Here is a 23,329-nt window from a genome sequence, read left to right as displayed (position 1 = left end):
TTTGGGGGGGCATGTAGACAAGGTGGAAAAGTTTCAAAGAGGCTTGAAATTGTTTATGAGGTCGCTAAGTCTCAAATACTGGCTAGTATTTGACTTACTGTGTTACACTTTTAACGTAAGACCGATTAATTAGAAGAATGTGACAGCATTTTAAATTCGGCCGATAATTTGTAATCAACAGAAGTAAAACGAACCGCGACACAGCTGTAATTGATGATTTCTTTAATGTCACAACCGGTTTCGCTGCATTAAAACAGCATTTGCAGATGAATTACATAGAATAGAAAAGACCCCATATAATACATATGATCAAAATACTACTGCAATCTTTTAAAAAATTTAAATTTCGAGAATTTTAAGAAAAAAATTTACGATACTTTTATCCTATACAAAGTATTTAAACAGCTAGAAAACAAATCAAGATTAATACGTACTTACAACAGTGCCACATTAGCGCACCTACACGCCTCTTAAGTGCACACCTTCGCGAAACGGGACGTACAGTTGATAACCTACACTCCAATTTATCTGTTTCCCACAGTCAAGAAAAACACATCCTCGAGGAAATTGGAGATCATGAGCTGCAGGAACACCCTCCCATTGCACACTCTGCGAAACCAGGTAAAACTAAGGCACTCTGGTATTTTGAATACTTTAATCGTCTAAAAAGTGGATTTTCATTTCATCTACTTTAAGATTTTACTTATTTCTAAGTGTATTGTTTTTTTTTCATCATTATATTTACCTTTCCTGAGCAATTCATATATCTAAAAAGTGGATTTAATCTCATCTGCTTTGTGATTCTACACTCATGCTCATAAATTAAGGAAAACTGCAGAATGTGGTGCCACACAACTTTGCACTACACAAAACTGGCGCTAATAGCGTAGGCACATAGGGAACACACACATCACAGATTTATAAGTCCATGGTATTGGTGATAAGTTGAGAAAACCGTCACTGTTTCCTGTGCATGTACCCCGACGTCAATATGGGACATGATCACCATGCACACGTACACAGGCCGCACAATGGGTTGGCATACTCTGGATCAGGTGGTCGAGCAGCTGCTGGGGTATAGCCTCCCATTCTTGCGCCAGTGCCTGTCGGAACACCTGAAGTGTCCTAGGGGTTTGAAGACGTGCAGCGATACGTCGACCGAGGGCATCCCAGACGTGCTCGATGGGGTTTACGTCTGGAGAACAGGCAGGCCACTTCATTCGCCTGACATCTTCTGTTTCAAGATACTCCTCCACGATGGCAGCTCGGTGGGGCTGTGCGTTATCATCCATCAGGAGGAAGGTGGGACCCACTGCACCCCTGAGGAAGGCGGACATACTGGTGCAAAATGACGTCCCGATGCACCTGACCTTTTACAGTTCCTTTGTCAAAGACATGCAGGGGTGTACGTGCACCAATCATAATCCCACCCCACACCATCAAACCACGATCTCCGTCAGGTCCCTTTCAAGGACATTAAGGGGTTGATATCTGGTTCCTGGTTCACGCCAGATGAAAACCCGACGCGAATCACTGTTCAGACTATACCTGGACTCATCCGTGAACATAACCTGGGACCACTGTTCCAATGACCATGTACTGTGTTCTTGACACCAGGCTCTACGGGCTCTCCTGTGGCCGGGGGTCAGTGGAGTGCATCTTGCAGGTGTGTCTGGAGACAACTGTTCCAGTGGCTGCGGTAAGGTTCCGAGCAAGGCTACCTGCAGCCCTCCGTGGCCGTCTGCGGGCGCTGATGGAGAGATATCGGTCTTCTTGTGGTGTTGTACACTGTGGACGTCCCGTACTGTAGCGCCTGGACACGTTTCGTGTCTGCTGGAATTGTTGCCATAATCTTGAGATCACAGTTTGTGGCACATGGAGGGCGCGTGCTACGACCTGCTGTTGACCAGCCTCCAGTCGCCCTAGTAGTCTACCCCTCATAAAGTCACCAGTATGTGTTCTTTGAGCCATTTTCAACACGCAGTCAACACTAGCACGTCCGAAAACGTCTGCACACTTACTCGCTGCACCGTACTCTGACATGCACCAACGCACCTCTGTGTATGTGGACTGCTGCCAGCGCGACCGTGCGACGACCGCAGGTGATTTAAACCCGCAAACCGCCCATCAGAGCGTTGTTATACCACGTATCAGCATTATCCTTAATTTATGAGCATGTGTGTATTTATTGTCACGTTGTCACGTGTATTGCTTTTTTTCATCATTATATTTACTTTTCCTTGAATGAGCCATCGTTAAGTTTAACTTTTTTATTGTTCTGTCTTTGGATACATTCTTTCACTGTTGGGACACTCCCCACCCTTCCGTGTTCAAATGTCGCGGTCTTACCATCGCTCACTAGCGCCCGCCTAGCGTGTGTCAAACTTCCGTGCTAATACATAGCTGACCGCCTTCCATGCTGTACCCTTGCAGCCACTACAGGGTATGTATAGATAACTTCAAGTTATCTTAGTACTTTGATATCTTATTTTAAATTTCTGTCGTGGTTAGGTGTCCTTTCACTTGATACAGCCCACCTGACAAAAAATTTTATATGCACCAATCTACTTCTACATGGATACTCTGCAAAAGCACATTTAAGTATCTGCCAGAGGGTTCATCGAACCACCATCACAATTCTCTATTATTCCAATCTCGTATAGCGCGCGGAAAGAACGAACACCTGTATCATTCCGTACGAGCTCTGATTTACCTTATTTTATCGTGGTGATCGTTCCTCCCTATGTAGGTCGGTGTCAACAAAATATTTTAGTATTCGGAGGAGAAAGTTGATGATTGGAATTTCGTGAGAAGATTCCGTCGCAACGAAAAACGCCTTTCTTTCAATGATTTCCAGCCCAAATCCCGTATCATTTCTGTGACACTCTGTCCCATATTTCGCTATAGTACAAAACTTGATACCAGTCTCCGTAGTAGGTCTGTTGCATTTTCTAAGTGTCCTGCCAATAAAACGCAGCCTTTGGTTAGCCTGACCCCACAACATTTTCTGTGTATTCTTTCCAGTTGAAGTTGTTCGTAATTGTAGTACCTAGGTATTTAGTTGAATTTACGTCTTTTAAATTAGACTGATTTATCGTGTAACCGAAGTTTAACAAATTCCTTTTAGTGCTCATGTGGATGACCTCACACTTTTCGTTATTTAGGGTCAACTGCCACTTTTCGCACCATTCAGATATTTTTTTCTAAATCGTTTTGCAGTTTGACTTTCTGTCAATTACTACGAACTGTGACCTCTGACAGGAAATCGCAAATCCAGTCACATAACAGACGATTTTCCATAAGCACGCAATTTTACTACGAGCCGCTTGTGTGGTACAATGTCAAAAGTCTTCCGGAAATCAGGGAATACGGAATCGATCTGAAATCCCTTGTCAATAGCACTCAGAACTTCATGTGAATAAAGAGCTAGATGTATTTCACAGGAACGATGTTTCCTAAACCCATGTTGACTGTGTGTCAATAGACTGTTTTCTTCGAGGTGATTATTATGTTCGAACGTAATATATGTTCTAAAATCCTGCTGCATATCGACGTTAACGATATGGGCCTGTAATCTAGTGGATTACTCCTACAACCTTTCTTGAATATTGGTGTGACCTGTGCAACTTTCTAGTCTTTCAGTACGGATCTTTCGTCGAGCGAAAGTATGGAGATAATGCATCAGCATACTCCGAAAGGAACCTAATTGATATACAGTCTGGCCCATAAGACTTGCTTTTATTAAGTGGTTTGAGTTGCTTCACTACTCCGAGGATATTTCCTTATACGTTACTCATGTTGGCAGCTGTTCTCGATTCGAATTCTGGAATATTGACTTCATCTTCTTGTGTTTAGTTAATCTGCTTTGGCAGCACTGTCTTCGATAGTATCTCCATTGTTATTGCGCAGAGAAAGCATTGATTGTTTCTTGCTGCTAACATACTTCACATACGACCAGAATCTCTTTGCATTTTCTGCCAGGTTTCGAGACAAGGTCATAAGCATCTCGCATTAAAGTCCGTGCTGAATTTCGAGCTTCTGTAAAAGATCGCCAATCTTGGGGATTTTGCCTCTGTTTAAATTTGGCATGTTTGTTTCGTTGTTTCTGCAACAGTGTTCTAACCCGTTTTGTGTACCAAGGAGGATCAGTTCCGTCGTTTGTGAGTTTGGTATAAATCTCTCAATTGCTGCCGATACTATTTCTTTGAATTTAAGCCACATCTGGTCTACACTTACATTATTAATTTGGAATGAGTGAAGATTGTCTCTCAGGAAGGCGTCAAGTGAATTTTTATCTGCTTTTTTGAATAGGTATATTTTCGCTTATTTTTCGAGGATTTTGGGATTACAATATTCAATCTCGCTACGACAACCCTGTGGTTCACTAATCCCTATATCGGTTTTGATGCTGGTTATTAACTCAGAATTATTTGTTGCTAAGAGGTCTATTGTGTTATGTCAGTACGTTGCGGCTTTAATTTAGTGTTCCCCATTTCATGGGTGCACACCGATACGCCTATCGGCTTGTTGCTCAATAATCATTACCATCTTCACATTTATTCATAATGGTGTGATGGTGCGTGAGAGGGGAGGAGAGTAGTTATTTACCTCGTTGATCTTTCCTTATATATGTCTTTCGTTTTCATTCATAGTAATTATATGTTATTTTTTCTCGTAATGCGCCACCGCACTGTTCGCCCTGATGTCCAGTTTTATTTTGATGACTTCCCCTCTTCAGGGATTTGATTTTTGAGTTGTGGGAGTCTTGATGCGCTAATATGACACTGTTAGAAGTAAATATATTTCGATTTTTTCTGCATGTTCAAACTTTTTACATAGATTTTATAAAAATTTACTAAAATCTTTATTAAAATTCTCGACATTTATTTTAAAAAAATTTAACGTTCACATAGTATTCTGATCCTATGTATTACATGGGATTCTTTCCTTCTTATGTAGTTAACTTGCAGATGCTATTTAAATGCAGCGAAACCGGTTGTAACAATGAAGAAACCACCAACTACACCTGTCTCGCGGTTCATTTTACTTCCATTCATTATGAAGTTCAACGGCAGCGGCTGACCGCACTACAAAATTCTGTGCGATCAAGAATTGCATTAAACACTGCCAACAAAATTTTTGTTGCCCCTCGAAGGCTTTACGTATTCAGTCTGCAACGGCGGTAGGTTACCCTTTTAGCTGTTTATGAATACTGCCCAGTAAACCTCCGAATCTAAGGAATCGCAAGTATAAAACGGTTCAATCGCCTGATTACAAATAATTTAATGTGCTAGCACTTGACGTTAAGCACGTAAGCGAGAAAAAGTTATGTAAAAGTTTGAAATTATGTTTGAAGTTTGTTGCAAGCTGCTAACTACTCTCATTACCAGGCAATGGGTAAGCGTAGTGCCGGTAATTAGAGCTGTTATTTCAAGCAGAAGCCGGTTTCCCACGCATCTGTATTTATGACGTCATATCTGCTGAACTTAGTGTCATACAATGATACAATCTTGCAGGTACATTCAGTGGTACTGTGGATATTGTCTGCAAAATGTGTTGCTGAAAGAATTGGTCGTAAAGAAGTAATGAATTAAAACGTCTTGCGTAATACTGATTTTTTACTGAATGGACGCGAAAATTTAGTTAACGATAAACTTTTTCATTTCATTGTTCTGTGAAGGCTGTCAGCGAGAAAAGGTTTGAAATTTTTATGGATTTCGCTAAGCGCACTCGCTCTCAACCACTGGAAGAATATAGTCTGGGTAATGTGCGTGCCATGAGTTACAGTGCCGCAAAACTTATACACAGTTTCTAACTTCAGTACTTTACTTAGGCCCTGCTGTATTAAAACCTTGGCGTAAGTTTATACCTCTTAATGAGTAGATTACGACAGCATTGTAAAATTTTTAAATTCGGCCAATAATTAGATGAAATACTAGAAAACCAAATTTTTGTTACCTCTGGGAGCCTTTGAACAGCGTAACCGTTTTAAGTTTAGTAATACAGATGATTTCTTTAAATTTTGACCTTGGCCTTCTGCGTAAGGCACGTCAGACTAAATCTTGACTAGGAAGACACAATAGTTCGCGTGCAGCACTAATTACCATCACATCGTTTGATCATATAAAACATGCCAGTATTGTTGCTTTTGATGCTTACTTTCAATCCAACAAGGTTTGAGTCTGGGGGTGTGAATGTCTTAACAATTTATTACCTTCTCCCCCCCCCCCTCCCCCCCGCGCCCTCCACCCCATCAGCCACAATATCTTTCCATCACCCACTCCTAACATGCCAAATGTGTCGCACATGCATGACTAACATAGCAGGGGTAATTTGCTTACAGCAGGTCTTACTACATCGCCTTAGCATAAGTTCTAAGAAATTGCAAATCAGAGATGTAGATCATTTGAAGAGCATTAGTCTGGAAATCTGACAATCTTCTATATAAACACACCAAAAGCCATGGTCAAGTTCATGGGAGAGGGTATGAAAGGGTATGAAAGACATGCTATACGAGGCGCTGCAATAAAGTAATGAGACTAATTTTCTTTGCAGGATGTGACAACCCTGCAGGCTTGCGTAGGCACAATATCTTTCACCTTCGTCTATAAGCTGCTTCTAGTCCAAGCAGCACATCGATGCAACTGCTCAGTCGTGAGTTGTGCTGTAATAAGTTAACACGTGTTGGTCTCTCGTCACGGAAATGGAACCGCATAATATTGCGCAATGGTATGCCATTTCTTTTTGCGTTAAATTGGGTGAAAACGCGAAAACTTACGGTAAGCTTCGGAAAGTTTTTGGAGAGGAGGTTATGTCAAGAGCTTAAGCTGTTGGTTGGCATAAAATGTTTAGTGAAGGCAGAACGAATGTTGAAGACCGCAGTGGATGACCATCAACCTCATGGATGGATATCAACTTGGTCAGGGTGTGTGAACTCATACGATCTGATCGAAGATTATCCCTGAAAATGATCGCAGAAGAAATGAACATCAATCGAGAAACAGTTCGTCTAATAATAACTGAAGATCTTGGTATGAGGAAGATTTGTGCAAAAATGGTCCCCAAAAATCTCACATCACAACAGCGAGAAACACGGAAAAATGTGGCAGCCGATCTGTTAGAACAAATGGAAATCAATCCAGAATTGTTGAGCCGTGTTATCACTGGTGATGAAAGTTGGTTTTTTCAGTACGATATAGAGACAAAACGCCAAAGTTCGCAATGGTGCTCAAAGGGATCGCCCAGAGCAAAAAAAGCTCGCATGTCAAAGTCAAAAGTGAAATGCATGCTTGTGTGCTTCTGTGATTCTAAGGGCATTGTTCATAAAGAGTGGGTGCCTCCTGGACAAACTGTTAACCAATATTACTACAAAGAAATTTTAGAAAAATTTCGTAAAAGAGTTCTTCATGTCCGTGCAACATTGCTGATGATTGGATTCTGCATCACGATAATGCCCCATCCCATACTGCTCTGTCAGTACAGCAACTTTTAACCTCAAAACAAATTTCAGTACTACCACAGCCACCTTATTCAACAAGATATCGCTCCGTGCGACTTTTTTCTATTTCCAAGAGTCAAAACGGCGGTCAACAAAAACAACACAAGATGTCCAAAAAGCTGTGACGAGAATCTTGGAGGATATTACAGAAGACGAGTTCCAGAAATGTTACCATCAATGGCAGAGGCGGTGGAAAAAGTGTGTGCAATCAGAAGGGAACTACTTTGAAGGAGACAACACTAAACTGGACTAAAACAGTAAGCAACATTTTTTCACATCAGTCTCATTACTTTATTGTCGCACTTCGTAGTTAATCTCTGTTCCAATCGCGTATATATCGCTCGAAGATGAGTTTAACCCTAACTATCATATTTTTCGGAATGAAAGACATTGAATGCTTATTTTCATTAATGTTGTAGTCGGAAGTAGTAATATGAAACAAATTTCTCGCCGTTACTTTTTCCAATGGGGTGGGGGGAGGAGACGCTTGTTCCACTGGTAGTTTCTGTCCAGAAATCACCACGAAGTGGGAAAGCATCGCTGGTGCCTTAACTACACTCCTGGAAATGGAAAAAAGAACACATTGACACCGGTGTGTCAGACCCACCATACTTGCTCCGGACACTGCGAGAGGGCTGTACAAGCAATGATTACACGCACGGCAGAGCGGGCACACCAGGAACCGCGGTGTTGGCCGTCGAATGGCGCTAGCTGCGCAGCATTTGTGCACCGCCGCCGTCAGTGTCAGCCAGTTTGCAGTGGCATACGGAGCTCCATCGCAGTCTTTAACACTGGTAGCATGCCGCGACAGCGTGGACGTGAACCGTATGTGCAGTTGACGGACTTTGAGCGAGGGCGTATAGTGGGCATGCGGGAGGCCGGGTGGACGTACCGCCGAATTGCTCAACACGTGGGGCGTGAGGTCTCCACAGTACATCGATGTTGTCGCCAGTGGTCGGCGGAAGGTGCACGTGCCCGTCGACCTGGGACCGGACCGCAGCGACGCACGGATGCACGCCAAGACCGTAGGATCCTACGCAGTGCCGTAGGGGACCGCACCGCCACTTCCCAGCAAATTAGGGACACTGTTGCTCCTGGGGTATCGGCGAGGACCATTCGCAACCGTCTCCATGAAGCTGGGCTACGGTCCCGCACACCGTTAGGCCGTCTTCCGCTCACGCCCCAACATCGTGCAGCCCGCCTCCAGTGGTGTCGCGACAGGCGTGAATGGAGGGACGAATGGAGACGTGTTGTCTTCAGCGATGAGAGTCGCTTCTGCCTTGGTGCCAATGATGGTCGTATGCGTGTTTGGCGCCATGCAGGTGAGCGCCACAATCAGGACTGCATACGACCGAGGCACACAGGGCCAACACCCGGCATCATGGTGTGGGGAGCGATCTCCTACGCTGGCCGTACACCACTGGTGATCGTCGAGGGGACACTGAATAGTGCACGGTACATCCAAACCGTCATCGAACCCATTGTTCTACCATTCCTAGACCGGCAGGGGAACTTGCTGTTCCAACAGGACAATGCACGTCCGCATGTATCCCGTGCCACCCAACGTGCTCTAGAAGGTGTAAGTCAACTACCCTGGCCAGCAAGATCACCGGATCTGTCCCCCATTGAGCATGTTTGGGACTGGATGAAGCGTCGTCTCACGCGGTCTGCACGTCCAGCACGAACGCTGGTCCAACTGAGGCGCCAGGTGGAAATGGCATGGCAAGCCGTTCGACAGGACTACATCCAGCATCTCTACGATCGTCTACATGGGAGAATAGCAGCCTGCATTGCTGCGAAAGGTGCATATACACTGTACTAGTGCCTACATTGTGCGTGCTCTGTTGCCTGTGTCTATGTGCCTGTGGTTCTGTCAGTGTGATCATGTGATGTATCTGACCCCAGGAATGTGTCAATAAAGTTTCCCCTTCCTGGGACAATGAATTCATGGTGTTCTTATTTCAATTTCCAGGAGTGTATATGAACATTGTATCTGTTTTTTCTGACATGTCAGATACTATCCGTGACCATGCAGCTGTCTTAGAATGAAATTAAATCAAGACCCTAAGCTGTCCACAGGCGTTGATACACAAAAACAGGGACAGTTGAAAATGTGTGCCCCGACCGGGACCCGAACCCAGGACCTCCTGCTTACATGGCAAAAGCTCTATCCATCTGAGCCACCGAGGGCACAAAGGATAGTGCGACTGCAGGGATTTATCCCTTGCACACATCCCCGTGAGATCCACATGCCCAACTTAATGTCCACACACTACATTCGTAGTGCTCTTGCCCATTATACTCATTACTCGCAGCAGACAGTCTTACCGAGTCCCATAAGAGTTCGGGGCAATGCGTGTGCATCCAGCACAGGAGGAGGTCAATGGCCGGTTAGCCTTAACTGTATGAAGATGGTATCTGTTCTTTCGGACATGTCTGTGTACCATGGATTAAGGGCAAAGCAGATACCATATTCGGAGATTTCCGGAAAGCATTCTACACGCTGCCCCAGCGCTCACTGTTAACGAAGATACAAGCATACGGATTAAGTTCCCAGACATGAGTGGTTCGAAGACTTCTTAAGTAATAGAACCCAGCACGTTTTCCTCGACAGCAAGTGTTCATCAGAGTGTGTTCGGTAGTGGCACACAGAAGTGTGACACAACCCTCCTTATTCTCTGTACAAATAAGTGATGGGACGATTAAAATGAGCGGCAGTTGACGGCTGTTTGCTGATGATGCTGTGGTGTGTGGGAACGTGTCATTGACTGTAGGAGGGCACAAGATGACTTATACAAAATTTCTAATTGAAGTATCGCTTTTATCTCGAGCATAGAGTATTTCAGATAGAAACCGACAACCAAGCATTAAGCTGGGTGCTAGCCAGGCCGCGTAAAACTGGCCGTATCGCCAGGTGGGCAGTACGCATTTCAGCGTTTCAATTCGAGGTTGAACACATTAAGAGGACTGAGAATGTGCTCGCGGACGTCCTTAGCCATATGTCCAATGAATGAATGAATGAATGAGTCAGTGTCGTCGTAACTGCCGTCTGCTTCACGTCTGCTGTGCAGCGAGCTACCTTAATTTAAGTATTAACTGTATTTTTCTTACTTGTCACTTCTTCTTCCGTGTGTAGTCAGCCATAGTGCCAGTAGTGCTAGTGTTTGTTTTCAATACAGTCCAGAGACAGGTAGTGCTATTTTCATTGTTTTCTACAAGAAGTGCCTAGCAACCACAGTTTAGTTAATAAACAGCCGCCTTTAGTGAATTAGCAGTCTAGTTAAAGGTTGATTAACTCTCTTCAGTAAATTGATTCCTTAGGATGGATAGGATGTGTGACTGCTGTGTACGGACGCAGGAGGAGCTGGCCACTGTTCGCGAACAGCTGAGCGTGTTGATGGCCGCGGTCAGCCGTCTTCAGGCTGCTGCCTCGGAGTGTAGCGGCAGTGGGGAGTCTGGTGCGTCGCAAGGTACACCCCAGGTGTTACATGCTTCACCCACTGTCCCTGCTGTCGAGACATCTTCGCGTGTACTGGGCGCGGTTGGGCCACCCTCTCCCCAAGGGGAGTGGCGGGTTCAGCGGCGTTCGCGGCGCACGAGGCGGAGGGTCAATGAGGAGGCTGGCCGTGTGGCATCGCCCGCTCTGCCTGTGAGTGGACATGTGGCTGCTCCTTCAGCAAGATCCGAGCAGGCACACGGGGGGAGGGGTTTATTAGTTATTGGGAGCTCCAACGTTAGGCGGGTGATGGAGCCCCTTAGGGAAATAGCGGGAAGGTCGGGGAAGAAGGCCAGTGTTCACTCTGTCTGCTTGCCAGGGGGTCTCATCCGAGATGTGGAGGAGGCTCTGCCGGCGGCGATAGAGAGCACTGGGTGCACCCGACTGCAAATTGTTGCTCATGTCGGCACCAATGACTCCTGCCGTCTGGGTTCAGACGTCATCCTCAGTTCGTTCAGGCTGTTGGCAGAATTGGTGAAGGCGGAAAGCCTCGCTCGCGGGGTGAAATCAGAGCTAACTATTTGTAGTATCGTTCCCAGAACCGATCGCGGTCCTCTGGTTTGGAGCCGAGTGGAAGGCTTAAACCAGAGGCTCAGACGATTCTGCGGAGATCTGGGGTGCAAATTTCTCGACCTCTGCTATCGGGTGGAGAAATGTAGGGTCCCCCTGAATAGGTCAGGCGTGCACTACATGCCGGAAGCGGCTACAAGGGTAGCGGAGTACGTGTGGAGTGCACATGGGGGTTTTTTAGGTTAGAGAATCCCCTCCCTAGGCCCGACAAGACGCCTCCTGAGACGCAGCAAGGTAGGAGTAGGCAAAATGCAACAGGGAATAACAATATTAATGTGCTAACAGTAAACTGCAGGAGCGTCTACAGAAAGGTCCCAGAACTGCTCTCATTAATAAACGGTCACAACGCCCATATAGTACTAGGGACAGAAAGTTGGCTGAAACCAAATGTAAATAGTAATGAAATCCTAAACTCAGATTGGAATGTATACCGCAGAGACAGGCTGGACAGTGAAGGGGGAGGCGTGTTTTTAGCGATAAGAAGTGCAATAGTATCGAAGGAAATTGACGGAGATCCGAAATGTGAAATGATTTGGGTGAAGGTCACGGTTAAAGCAGGCTCAGACATGGTAATTGGATGTCTCTATAGGCCCCCTGGCTCAGCAGCTGTTGTGGCTGAGCACCTGAAGGATGATTTGGAAAATATTTCGAGTAGATTTCCCCACCATGCTATAGTTCTGGGTGGAGATTTTAATTTGCCGGATATAGACTGGGAGACTCAAACGTTCATAACGGGTGGCGGGGACAAAGAATCCAGTGAAATTTTTTTAAGTGCTTTATCTGAAAACTACCTTGAGCAGTTAAACAGAGAACCGACTCGTGGCGATAACATATTAGACCTTCTGGTGACAAACAGACCCGAACTATTTGAAAAAGTTAACGCAGAACAGGGAATCTGCGATCATAAAGCGGTTACGGCATCGATGATTTCAGCCGTAAATAGGAATATTAAAAAGGGTAGGAAGATTTTTCTGTTCAGAAAAAGTGACAAAAAGCATATTTCAGAGTACCTGTTGGCTCAACACAAAAGTTTTGTCTCAAGTACAGATAGTGTTGAGGATCAGTGGACAAAGTTCAAAACCGTCGTACATAATGCGTTAGATGAGTATGTGCCAAGCAAGATCGTAAGAGATGGAAAAGAGCCACCGTGGTTCAACAACCGAGTTAGAAAACTGCTGCGGAAGCAAAGGGAACTTCACAGCAAACATAAACATAGCCAAAGCCTTGCAGACAAACAAAAATTACGCGAAGCGAAATGTAGTGTGAGGAGGGCTATGCGAGAGGCGTTCAATGAATTCGAAAGTAAAGTTCTATGTACTGACTTGGCAGAAAATCCTAAGAAATTTTGGTCTTATGTCAAAGCGGTAGGTGGATCAAAACAAAATGTCCAGACACTCTGTGACCAAAATGGTACTGAAACAGAGGATGACAGACTAAAGGCCGAAATACTAAATGTCTTTTTCCAAAGTTGTTTCACAGAGGAAGATTGCACTGTAGTTCCTTCTCTAGATTGTCGCACAGATGACAAATTGGTGGATATCGAAATAGACGACAGAGGGATAGAGAAACAATTAAAATCGCTCAAAAGAGGAAAGGCCTCTGGACCTGATGGGATACCAGTTCAATTTTACACAGAGTACGCGAAGGAACTTGCCCCCCTTCTTGCAGCGGTGTACCGTAGGTCTCTAGATGAGCGTAGCGTTCCAAAGGATTGGAAAAGGGCACAGGTCATCCCCGTTTTCAAGAAGGGACGTCGAGCAGATGTGCAGAACTATAGACCTATATCTCTAACGTCGATCAGTTGTAGAATTTTGGAACACGTATTGTGTTCGAGTATAATGACTTTTCTGGAGACTAGAAATCTACTCTGTAGGAATCTTCATGGGTTTCGAAAAAGACGGTCATGTGAAACCCAGCTCGCGCTATTCGTCCACGAGACTCAGAGGGCCATAGATACGGGTTCACAGGTAGATGCCGTGTTTCTTGACTTCCGCAAGGCGTTCGATACAGTTCCCCACAGTCGTTTAATGAACAAAGTAAGAGCATATGGACTATCAGACCAATTGTGTGATTGGATTGAGGAGTTCCTAGATAACAGGACGCAGCATGTCATTCTCAATGGAGAGAAGTCTTCCGAAGTAAGAGTGATTTCAGGTGTGCCGCAGGGGAGTGTCATAGGACCGTTGCTATTCACAATATACATAAATGACCTTGTGGATGACATCGGAAGTTCACTGAGGCTTTTTGCGGATGATGCTGTGGTGTATCGAGAGGTTGTAACAATGGAAAATTGTACTGAAATGCAGGATGATCTGCAGCGAATTGACGCATGGTGCAGGGAATGGCAATTGAATCTCAATGTAGACAAGTGTAATGTGCTGCGAATACACAGAAAGATAGATCCTTTATCATTTAGCTACAAAATAGCAGGTCAGCAACTGGAAGCAGTTAATACCATAAATTATCTGGGAGTACGCATTAGGAGTGATTTAAAATGGAATGATCATATAATGTTGATCGTCGGTAAAGCAGATGCCAGACTGAGATTCATTGGAAGAATCCTAAGGAAATGCAATCCGAAAACAAAGGAAGTAGGTTACAGTACGCTTGTTCGCCCACTGCTTGAATACTGCTCAGCAGTGTGGGATCCGTACCAGATAGGGTTGATAGAAGATATAGAGAAGATCCAACGGAGAGCAGCGCGCTTCGTTACAGGATCATTTAGTAATCGCGAAAGCGTTACGGAGATGATAGATAAACTCCAGTGGAAGACTCTACAGGAGAGACGCTCAGTAGCTCGGTACGGGCTTTTGTCAAAGTTTCGAGAACATACCTTCACCGAAGAGTCAAGCAGTATGTTGCTCCCTCCTACGTATATCTCGCGAAGAGACCATGAGGATAAAATCACAGAGATTAGAGCCCGCACAGAGGCATACCGACAATCCTTCTTTCCACGAACAATACGAGAATGGAATAGAAGGGAGAACCGATAGAGGTACTCGAGGTACCCTCCGCCACACACCGTCAGGTGGCTTGCGGAGTATGGATGTAGATGTAGATGTAGATGAACATCCATCTAGTGAGCGCGCCCAAGAAACGGAGGGCAATCTTAGTTGTGTCGTGTTCGGCGGTATTCCTCATCTGTTTAGTGACGTTGCCGACCATCAGGATAAGGACCCCACTTGGGAATCGGTTAAGGAACGGCTGTCGGCGGGGGAATCTTTGGATGGATACGTCATCAGGAAAGGCATTTTGTGTAAAAGGGTCGGACGTGCCAAGGAGTTGAAGATCTGTCTACCAGCCGCCCTGGTACGCCCCGTTTTCCACTACTTTCTCAACTCGTTGATTGGCGGGGATTTAGGAACCTATCAGACCTTGCAGAAAATTAAGGAGCATTTGCTTTGGCCATCTATGGACCGAGACGTTAGAGAGATGGTTTCCCTGTGTCGGTTGTGTCGTGTGGCCAAGCCTAAGAATGCTCTTCAACGGGGCTACTTGAGTTCTGAGCGCGAATCCTGCCCCAGGGACAAACTCCATATCGATTATGTGGGGGACTTACCTCGCACCAAAAGAGGCCATCGGTACGTATTGGTTATTATGGACGCGTTTTCGAGGTTTACCTGACTTCTTCCGAGTCGTAAAGTGACTACCATCGCGCATTTAACTGACGTATTTAGTGTGCATTTTCAACTTCTCGCGGCGTAATGAATAATCCATTAAATTTCGGGCATGCAGCCGCGCAAATAAAATTTCTTCTACTGATATTTCGGCCGCGTATCGTCCGGCCATCTTCAGAGCGAGTTCCAAGATAGTCTTGAGTTCCAAGATAGCCGAAATATCAGTAGAAGAAATTTTATTTGCGCGGCTGCATGCCCGAAATTTAATGGATTATGACGTATTTAGTGATTTTGGACTCCCTAAGCAAATCGTTAGTGACAATGCGCCGGCCTTTATTTCCGCTCCCTTCAAGGCTTTCTGTTTTCAAAGCTGAGTGAAGCACGTGACTACCACTCCGTATTACCCGCAGGGTTCTTTCGCGGAGAGGGTCAATCGTAATCTCAATTCCGCACTGATTATCTTCCATCAGAAGACGCCCAGTAAGTGGGAGTCTAGTCTCCCTTGGCTTAGTTTTGCCTTCAGTACCGCCAGCCATGAGGCTTTGAAGGCTACTCCGGTTTCCTTGATTTGTGCTTATCCTGTTAATTCCCCCCTTTCGAACTTATGGGGAATTCAAGATCAGTAGTGTCACAGGCAAGTGTGACAGAACCGTCCTTATTCTCCGTACAGATAAGTGCTGGGACGATTAAGATGGGCAGGAATTGCCGGCTGTTTGCTGATGCCGTGCTGTGTGGGAACGTGTCATTGGCTGTAGGAGGTTACAAGATGACTTACACAAAATTTCTGATTGGTATGATGAATGACGCCTAGTTTAAATGTACAAAAATATAAGTTAATACAGATGAGTACGAAAATCAATCCTGTAATTTTGGAATACAGCGTTAGTGGTGTGGTGCTCGACAGTCACGTCGATTAAATATCTGGGCGGAACGTTGCAAAGCGATATGAAATGGATCGAGCATGTGCGGATTTTGGTAGGAAAGGCGAATGGCCGACGTCGGTCTATTGGGAGAATTCTAGGATCGTGTGGTTCATCTGTAAAGCAGACTGCGTGTAGGACGCTGGTGCGACCTATTCTTGAGCACTGCTCGAATGTCTGGCATCCCCACCAGGCCAGATGAAAGGAAGATATCGAAGCAACTCAGTTGCGGAATGGCTAGATTTGTTACCGGACGGCTCGATCAACATGGGAGTATACAGAGACAGTTTGTGAACTTAAATGGGAATCCCTGGAAGGTAGACAACATTCTTTTCACGAAACGTTATTGAGAAAATTTAAAGAACCAGCATTTGGAGTTGACTGCTCAACTATTCTACTGTTGCTAACGTACATTTCGTGTTAAGTTCCGCGGAGATAAGACGCGAGAAATTGTCCTGTAGGGAGACATATGGGCAGTAGTTTTCTTTTCTGCCTCGCACTATTTGCGAGTGGAATAGGAAAGAAAATGAGTATTTTGATTCTTCAGTTTCTCCCGGCGTATTTGTTGATCGTACAGTCCATGGGTATACTGCCGGTTCATAGTGTCCAACGGGCACAATATTTCGGCGATCAGACATCTCGCCATCGTCAGGTGCGCTGACAAACTGAGCTGAGGGCGGGCGGCCGATATAAACCCCCTCCCCCCGCGGGCCGCTCTCTTCGCCGTCCGCGCCCGCGCGCCGGCGGTCGCGAAGACGTGAGCGTCGGAATCTGTCGTAGCGTCGATGTGCTTGCTACGTCCGCCCTGGTCGCCAGTTCGTACTTCTTGCTGAGAGTCTTCTTAATTACATTCAATGCCGGGTCCCAAGCCTTGCTGAGATTGTAGCCGCAGTCTCGGTTGATAAGATCTTCCCTTGTGCGAATTTCGATAGCCTCCCTTATAACGCTGTCCCAATATTTAGAGGTCTGAGCCAGGATCTTGGTACGCTCATTGTAGTGTTGGCAGAAGCGCCAACACTGTGTTGTTAGAGGAGGCCGAAATGCACGCGTTTAATTACACGCTGACTGGCGCTTGGTCTGGAACAGTTAAAGGAATTAATAGTAGCAAATAAAGTAAGTAGTTGATATAATACTTAACTTTAATCCTCAATTGTAGAACATCGCTCTTGATGATACATGCTTCACATAATAAATATCAATTGAATACGGCGCCTTGCTAGCTCGTAGCAAATGTAGCTGAAGGCTATGCTAACTATCGTCTCGGCAAATGAGAGCGTATTTGTCAGTGAACCATTGCTATGAACGTCGGCTGTACAACTGGGGCGAGTGCCAGGACGTCTCTCTAGACCTGCCGTGTGGTGGCGCTCGGTCTGCAATTACTGACTGTGGCGACACGCGGGTCCGGCGTATACTAATGGACCGCGGCCGATTTAAAGGCTACCACCTAGCAAGTGTGGTGTCGGGCGGTGACACCACACTCATAATCCATTTCGTGTTTCTCGGACAAACAGTGCTCTGTTACCGCCGACTTATTTGGATATTTCAGTCGAGTGTGCCTTTGATGTTCTCGGCAACGATCTTCGATGGTACGTACTGTTTGTCCGATATAAGTCTTCCCACACTCACAGGGAATTTGGTATATGCCGGCCTTCCTCAAACCGCGGTCATCTTTCACACTTTCCAGTAATGCCCTTGTTTTATTGGGCGGGCAAAAGACGGTTTTAACTCGGTGTTTCTTTAATATACGGCCGATTTTCTCCGATGTGCGCCATTGTACGGAATAAAGGCAGTGGCTACCTCTTTTTCCGTGACTTCATCCGTCTCCACAGGTTGTGCTGTGGTGGTGGGACAGAGAGCGCGTCTAATCTGCCGTTCCGAGTACCCGTTTTTTCCGAACACGGTCTTGAGGTGTTCCAATTCCTGGGGCAGATTCTCTGCGTCTGAGATGCTGCGCGCCCTGTGTACTAGTGTTTTTAGTACTCCATTCCTCTGAGAAGGGTGGTGGCAGCTGTCTGCATGCAGGTACAGGTCAGTGTGCGTTTTCTTCCTGTACACACCGTGGCTTAGTGTACCAACAGCTCTTCTCTTGACTATGACGTCCAGGAATGGTAATCTTCCGTATGCTTCGGTCTCCATAGTGAATTTGATGTTTGGGTGAATGGAGTTTAGGTGTGTAAGGAAATCCAAGAGCTTGTCCCTACCATGGGGCCACATGACGAACGTGTCATCGACATAACGGAAGAAACAAGTAGGTTTCCAATTGGATGACGCCAAGGCTTCCTCCTCGAAGTACTCCATGTACAAATTCGCGACCACCGGCGAGAGTGGGCTGCCCATTGCGACTCCATCCGTTTGCTCAGAGTATTCCCCATTAAACAGAAAATACGTTGAGGTCAAGACATGCCTAAAGAGTTCGGTGGTCTTCTCGTCAAATTTCTGCCCAAAAAGCTCGACTGACTCTCTTAGAGGCACCCTGGTGAATAGTGAAACCCCGTCGAAGCTCACTAATATATCAGTGTCTTTCAGTCTGAAGTTGTCGAGACGTTTCACGAAATCCACGGAATTACGGATCTGGTGAGGGCATTTACCTACATAGGGGCTAAGTAATTCAGCCAGATATTTTGCAAGCAAGTAAGTAGGTGACCTAATGTTGCTGACAATGGGGCGCATAGGTACCTCCTCTTTGTGGACCTTAGGGAGTCCATAAAGTCTTGGTGGTACAGGTCCTTGAGGTGACAATTTCTTGGCGCCCCCCTCTGGTAGATCCGCGTCCTTGAGTAGAGCCCTGGTCTTGTTCTCCACCTTCTTCGTGGGGTCAGCGTTGATCTTCCTATAGGAGTCGTCATCTAGCAGGCGCAGCATCGTCTCAATGTACTCCTTACAGGAAAGAACAACAATGGCATTGCCTTTGTCAGCACGTAAGATAACAATCTCAGAGCACTCTTTTAGGTCCCAGGAACTATTTACACTTCATCTTAAACTGGTCACTCAGTTTAATTCGTGGACCTGGGACTGGGTAACACGGGCATTACTGGGAATTGTTTGAGGAAGGCCGGCATATACCAAATTCCCTGTGAGTGTGGGAAGACTTATATGGGACAAACAGTACGCACCATCGAAGATCGTTGCCGAGAACATCAAAGGCGCACTCGACTGAAATATCCAAATAAGTCGGCGGTAGCAGAGCACTTTTTGTCCGAGAAACACGAGATGAATTATGAGCGTACCAAGATCCTGACTCAGACTTCTATATATTGGAACAGTGTTGTAAGGGAGGCTATCGGAAATTCGCACCGGGAAAGATCTTATCAACTGAGATTGCGGCTACAATCTCAGCAAGGCTTGGGACCCGGCATTGAATGTAATTAAGAAAACTCTCAGCAAGAAGTACGAACTGGCGACCAGGGCGGACGTAGCAAGCACATCGACGCTACGACAGATTCCGACGCTCACGTCTTCGCGACCGCCGGCGGGCGGGCGCGGACGGCGAAGAGAGCGGCCCGCGGGGGGAGGGGGTTTATATCGGCCGCCCGCCCTCAGCTCAGTTTGTCAGCGCACCTGACGATGGCGACATGTCTGATCGCCGAAATATTGTGCCCGTTGGACACTATGAACCGGCAGTATACCCGTGGACTGTTTGAGCAAAATAAATATTATTTGTACGAGGGACACTCCGCCATGCGCCATGCGGTGGCTTGCGGAGTTTATACACTGAAGCGTCAGAGAAACTGGTATGGGCATGCATGATCAAATACAGAGGTATGTAAGCAGGCAGAATACGGCGCTGCGGTCGGCAACGCCTATGCAGGGTGGTTCACGGAATTATGCAAATATTTTAATGTTATTCTACAAGTAAAACTAGAGAAAAATGTTCATATAAACACAGGTCCGCAAATGTTCAGTTACTGAGTTACGGCTAATACAAGATTTTGCCTGAAATTTAGCAACTTTGCTAACATGAAGCCATAGCAAAATTGTACGAGGTTAAAGTAAAGCACGATTTCCATATTTTTTGTTGTTGGTGGTCTGGCGAATCTAATGAAGCATGTCCCACACGTGTATCTGCAGTAGTTTTGCAAGCATCCGGAGAAGCAAAGATTATTATACAAGTAAATTTGTTTACTTTCCATTAAGAATGGTTCAAATGGCTCTGAGCACTATGGGACTTAACATCTGAGGTCATCAGTCCCCTAGAACTTAGAACTACTTAAGCCTAACTAACCTAAGGACATCTCACACATCCACGCCCGAGGCAGGATTCGAACCTGCGACCGTAGCGGTCGTGCGGTTCCAGACTGAAGTGCCTACAACCGCTCTTCCACCACGGCCGGCCATTAAAAATGTAGAAACGTTTGTCATGTTTAGCTGTGTATATGATTGTGGTCTCCTACCTTTACCTGCAAAATTCTCGAATAGAGTCCGTGCAAATAGGATGCGCAGTGACCAGTTTTCGCCCCATGCAGTGGGCGAGTTCATTCTTTTGTTCAGTGTTTGACCCCTTTCGGTCGGTCGGCGACGACATCATCGAGGCGCAGACCCAGCGATCGCTCAAGCGATTTCACACAAACTGTTCGGTAAAAAAATTTAGTTTTCGCGTTACTTATAGCTTTATACGTCAACTTAATGAAGATGTGCCCATCATTTCGTTAATTGTCGTAATTATTGTGATGTTTGCACGTAAGCAAGACACCACGCGAAATTCGAAAAAAGTTTGCAATGAAAAAGAGGAATCGCTATGGTTTAGTGTTTGGTGCATCTTAAAAAGTATCTTGCTGTATAAGAAATTTAGCTACCATACTGAGTTTTCTTTAGAGTTGGGTAAAGGTCTCTGTCACGAATCTCGAGAAACCTGATCTGATGTACTATACTTATTTGCGATCGCGCGCCCCAGTGATACAGAGTGAAATATCCACAACATTGCTCATATTTCATAAACGATTTGAGATATAGGAATGAGATTTTGGCAAATAATAGTATGCAAAAAGGAGAGTATTTCACCATATGATTGTGAAACAAAACTTAATACGTTTAATTTGTACTGAGGATGTGCTGTTTCATAAACTATTGACCTTACTGTTCCTCAATTCCTGACTTAATAAAGTTTACATTTCACTGTTTCAGAATTCTCTCGCAGTTGCATCTGCTCACCATGTTAGTGAAGTGAGACAGTGTGAACAGCCTAGCAGCTGCCCCCCCCCCCCCCCCCCAGAAGACATTCGCAGTTTTTTACTAGTTTACTGTTTCATTTAATAAGAAATGCTGCATGTTTTCTCGGATTGTACAAGTGCATTCTTGTATTTAAAATGTTTATTAATAGCAGTTTTCCACTGGTTTACTGTTTTATTTAATAAGAAGTGCTGTATGTTGTCTCGAGTCCTTGTTTCCTGAGAGTAATATGACCTGCCTCCCCCCCCCCCCCCCAGTTCAGATCCTGGGTACGCCCTTGAGCTCCACGTAGATTAGATTAGATTAATACTAGTTCCATGGATCATGAATACGATATTTCGTAATGATGTGGAACGAGTCGAATTTTCCAATACATGACATAATTAGGTTAATTTAACAACATACTTAAGTTAATATAACAACTTTATTTTTTGTGTTTTTTTGTTTTTCTTTATTTTTTTTAATTTTTATTTTTTATTTTTTTTAATATTTTTGTTTTTTTTCTTTTTTTCTTAATTTATATCTAAAAATTCCTCTATGGAGTAGAAGGAGTTGTCATTCAGAAATTCTTTTAATTTCTTCTTAAATACTTGTTGGTTATCTGTTAGACTTTTGATACTATTTGGTAAGTGACCAAAGACTTTAGTGCCAGTATAATTCACCCCTTTCTGTGCCAAAGTTAGATTTAATCTTGAATAGTGAAGATCGTCCTTTCTCCTAGTATTGTAGTTATGCACACTGCTATTACTTTTGAATTGGGTTTGGTTGTTAATAACAAATTTCATAAGAGAGTATATATACTGAGAAGCTACTGTGAATATCCCTAGATCCTTAAATAAATGTCTGCAGGATGATCTTGGGTGGACTCCAGCTATTATTCTGATTACACGCTTTTGTGCAATAAATACTTTATTCCTCAGTGATGAATTACCCCAAAATATGATGCCATATGAAAGCAATGAGTGAAAATAGGCGTAGTAAGCTAATTTACTAAGATGTGTATCACCAAAATTTGCAATGACCCTTATTGCATAAGTAGCTGAACTCAAACGTTTCAGCAGATCATCAATGTGTTTCTTCCAATTTAATCTCTCATCAATGGACATACCTAAAAATTTGGAATATTCTACCTTAGCTATATGCTTCTGATTAAGGTCTATATTAATGGCGTCATACCATTCACTGTACGGAACTGTATGTACTGTGTCTTATCAAAATTCAGTGAGAGTCCGTTTACAAGGAACCACTTAGTAATTTTCTGAAAGACAGTATTGACAGTTTCATCAGTTAATTCTTGTTTCTCAGGTGTGATTACTATACTTGTATCATCAGCGAAGAGAACTAACTTTGCCTCTTCATGAATATAGAATGGCAAGTCATTAATATATAATAAGAACAACAAAGGACACAAGACTGACCCTTGTGGAGCCCCATTCTTGATAGTTCCCCAGTTTGAGGAATGTGCTGATCTTTGCATGTTACGAGAACTACTTATTTCAACTTTCTGCACTCTTCCAGTTAGGTACGAATTAAACCATTTGTGCACTGTCCCACTCATGCCACAATACTTGAGCTTGTCTAGCAGAATTTCATGATTTACACAATCAAAAGCCTTTGAGAGATCACAAAAAATCCCAATGGGTGGTGTTCGGTTATTCAGATCATTCAAAATTTGACTGGTGAAAGCATATACGGCATTTTCTGTTGAAAAACCTTTCTGGAAACCAAACTGACATTTTGTTAGTACTTCATTTTTACAGATATGTGAAGCTACTCTTGAATACATTACTTTCTCAAAAATTTTGGATAAAGCTGTTAGAAGGGAGATTGGACGGTAATTGTTGACATCAGATCTATCCCCCTTTTTATGCAAAGGTATAACAATAGCATATTTCAGTCTATCAGGGAAAATGCCCTGTTCCAGAGAGCTATTACACAGGTGGCTGAGAATCTTACTTATCTGTTGAGAACAAGCTTTTAGTGTTTTTCTGGAAATGCCATCAATTCCATGTGAGTTTTTGCTTTTAAGCAAGTTTATTATTTTCCTAATTTCAGAGGGAGA

The 23,329-nt window shown here is 44.5% G+C and overlaps 1 protein-coding gene across 2 annotated transcripts in view; it reads left to right on the top strand.

Annotated features, from left to right (window-relative positions):
- LOC126425049 (GILT-like protein 1) overlaps nucleotides 1-23,329 on the top strand; it is a 94,717-nt gene that overhangs the window by 5,982 nt on the left and 65,406 nt on the right. Inside the window, exon 2 of one of the 2 annotated variants that reach the window (XM_050087959.1) lies at nucleotides 542-621. The exons of the other annotated variant lie outside the window; for it this stretch is intronic. Coding sequence (XP_049943916.1) covers nucleotides 577-621 — 45 coding nt within the window. The 5' untranslated portion in view covers nucleotides 542-576. The remainder of the gene's footprint in view (nucleotides 1-541; nucleotides 622-23,329) is intronic. 2 annotated transcript variants of the gene reach the window in all.

This window comes from Schistocerca serialis, chromosome 10, assembly GCF_023864345.2.
Source record: "Schistocerca serialis cubense isolate TAMUIC-IGC-003099 chromosome 10, iqSchSeri2.2, whole genome shotgun sequence".
NCBI classification, from domain to species: domain Eukaryota; kingdom Metazoa; phylum Arthropoda; class Insecta; order Orthoptera; family Acrididae; genus Schistocerca; species Schistocerca serialis.
Note: the sequence above shows the minus strand (reverse complement) of the source record. Positions and strands in the feature narration are given on the sequence as shown.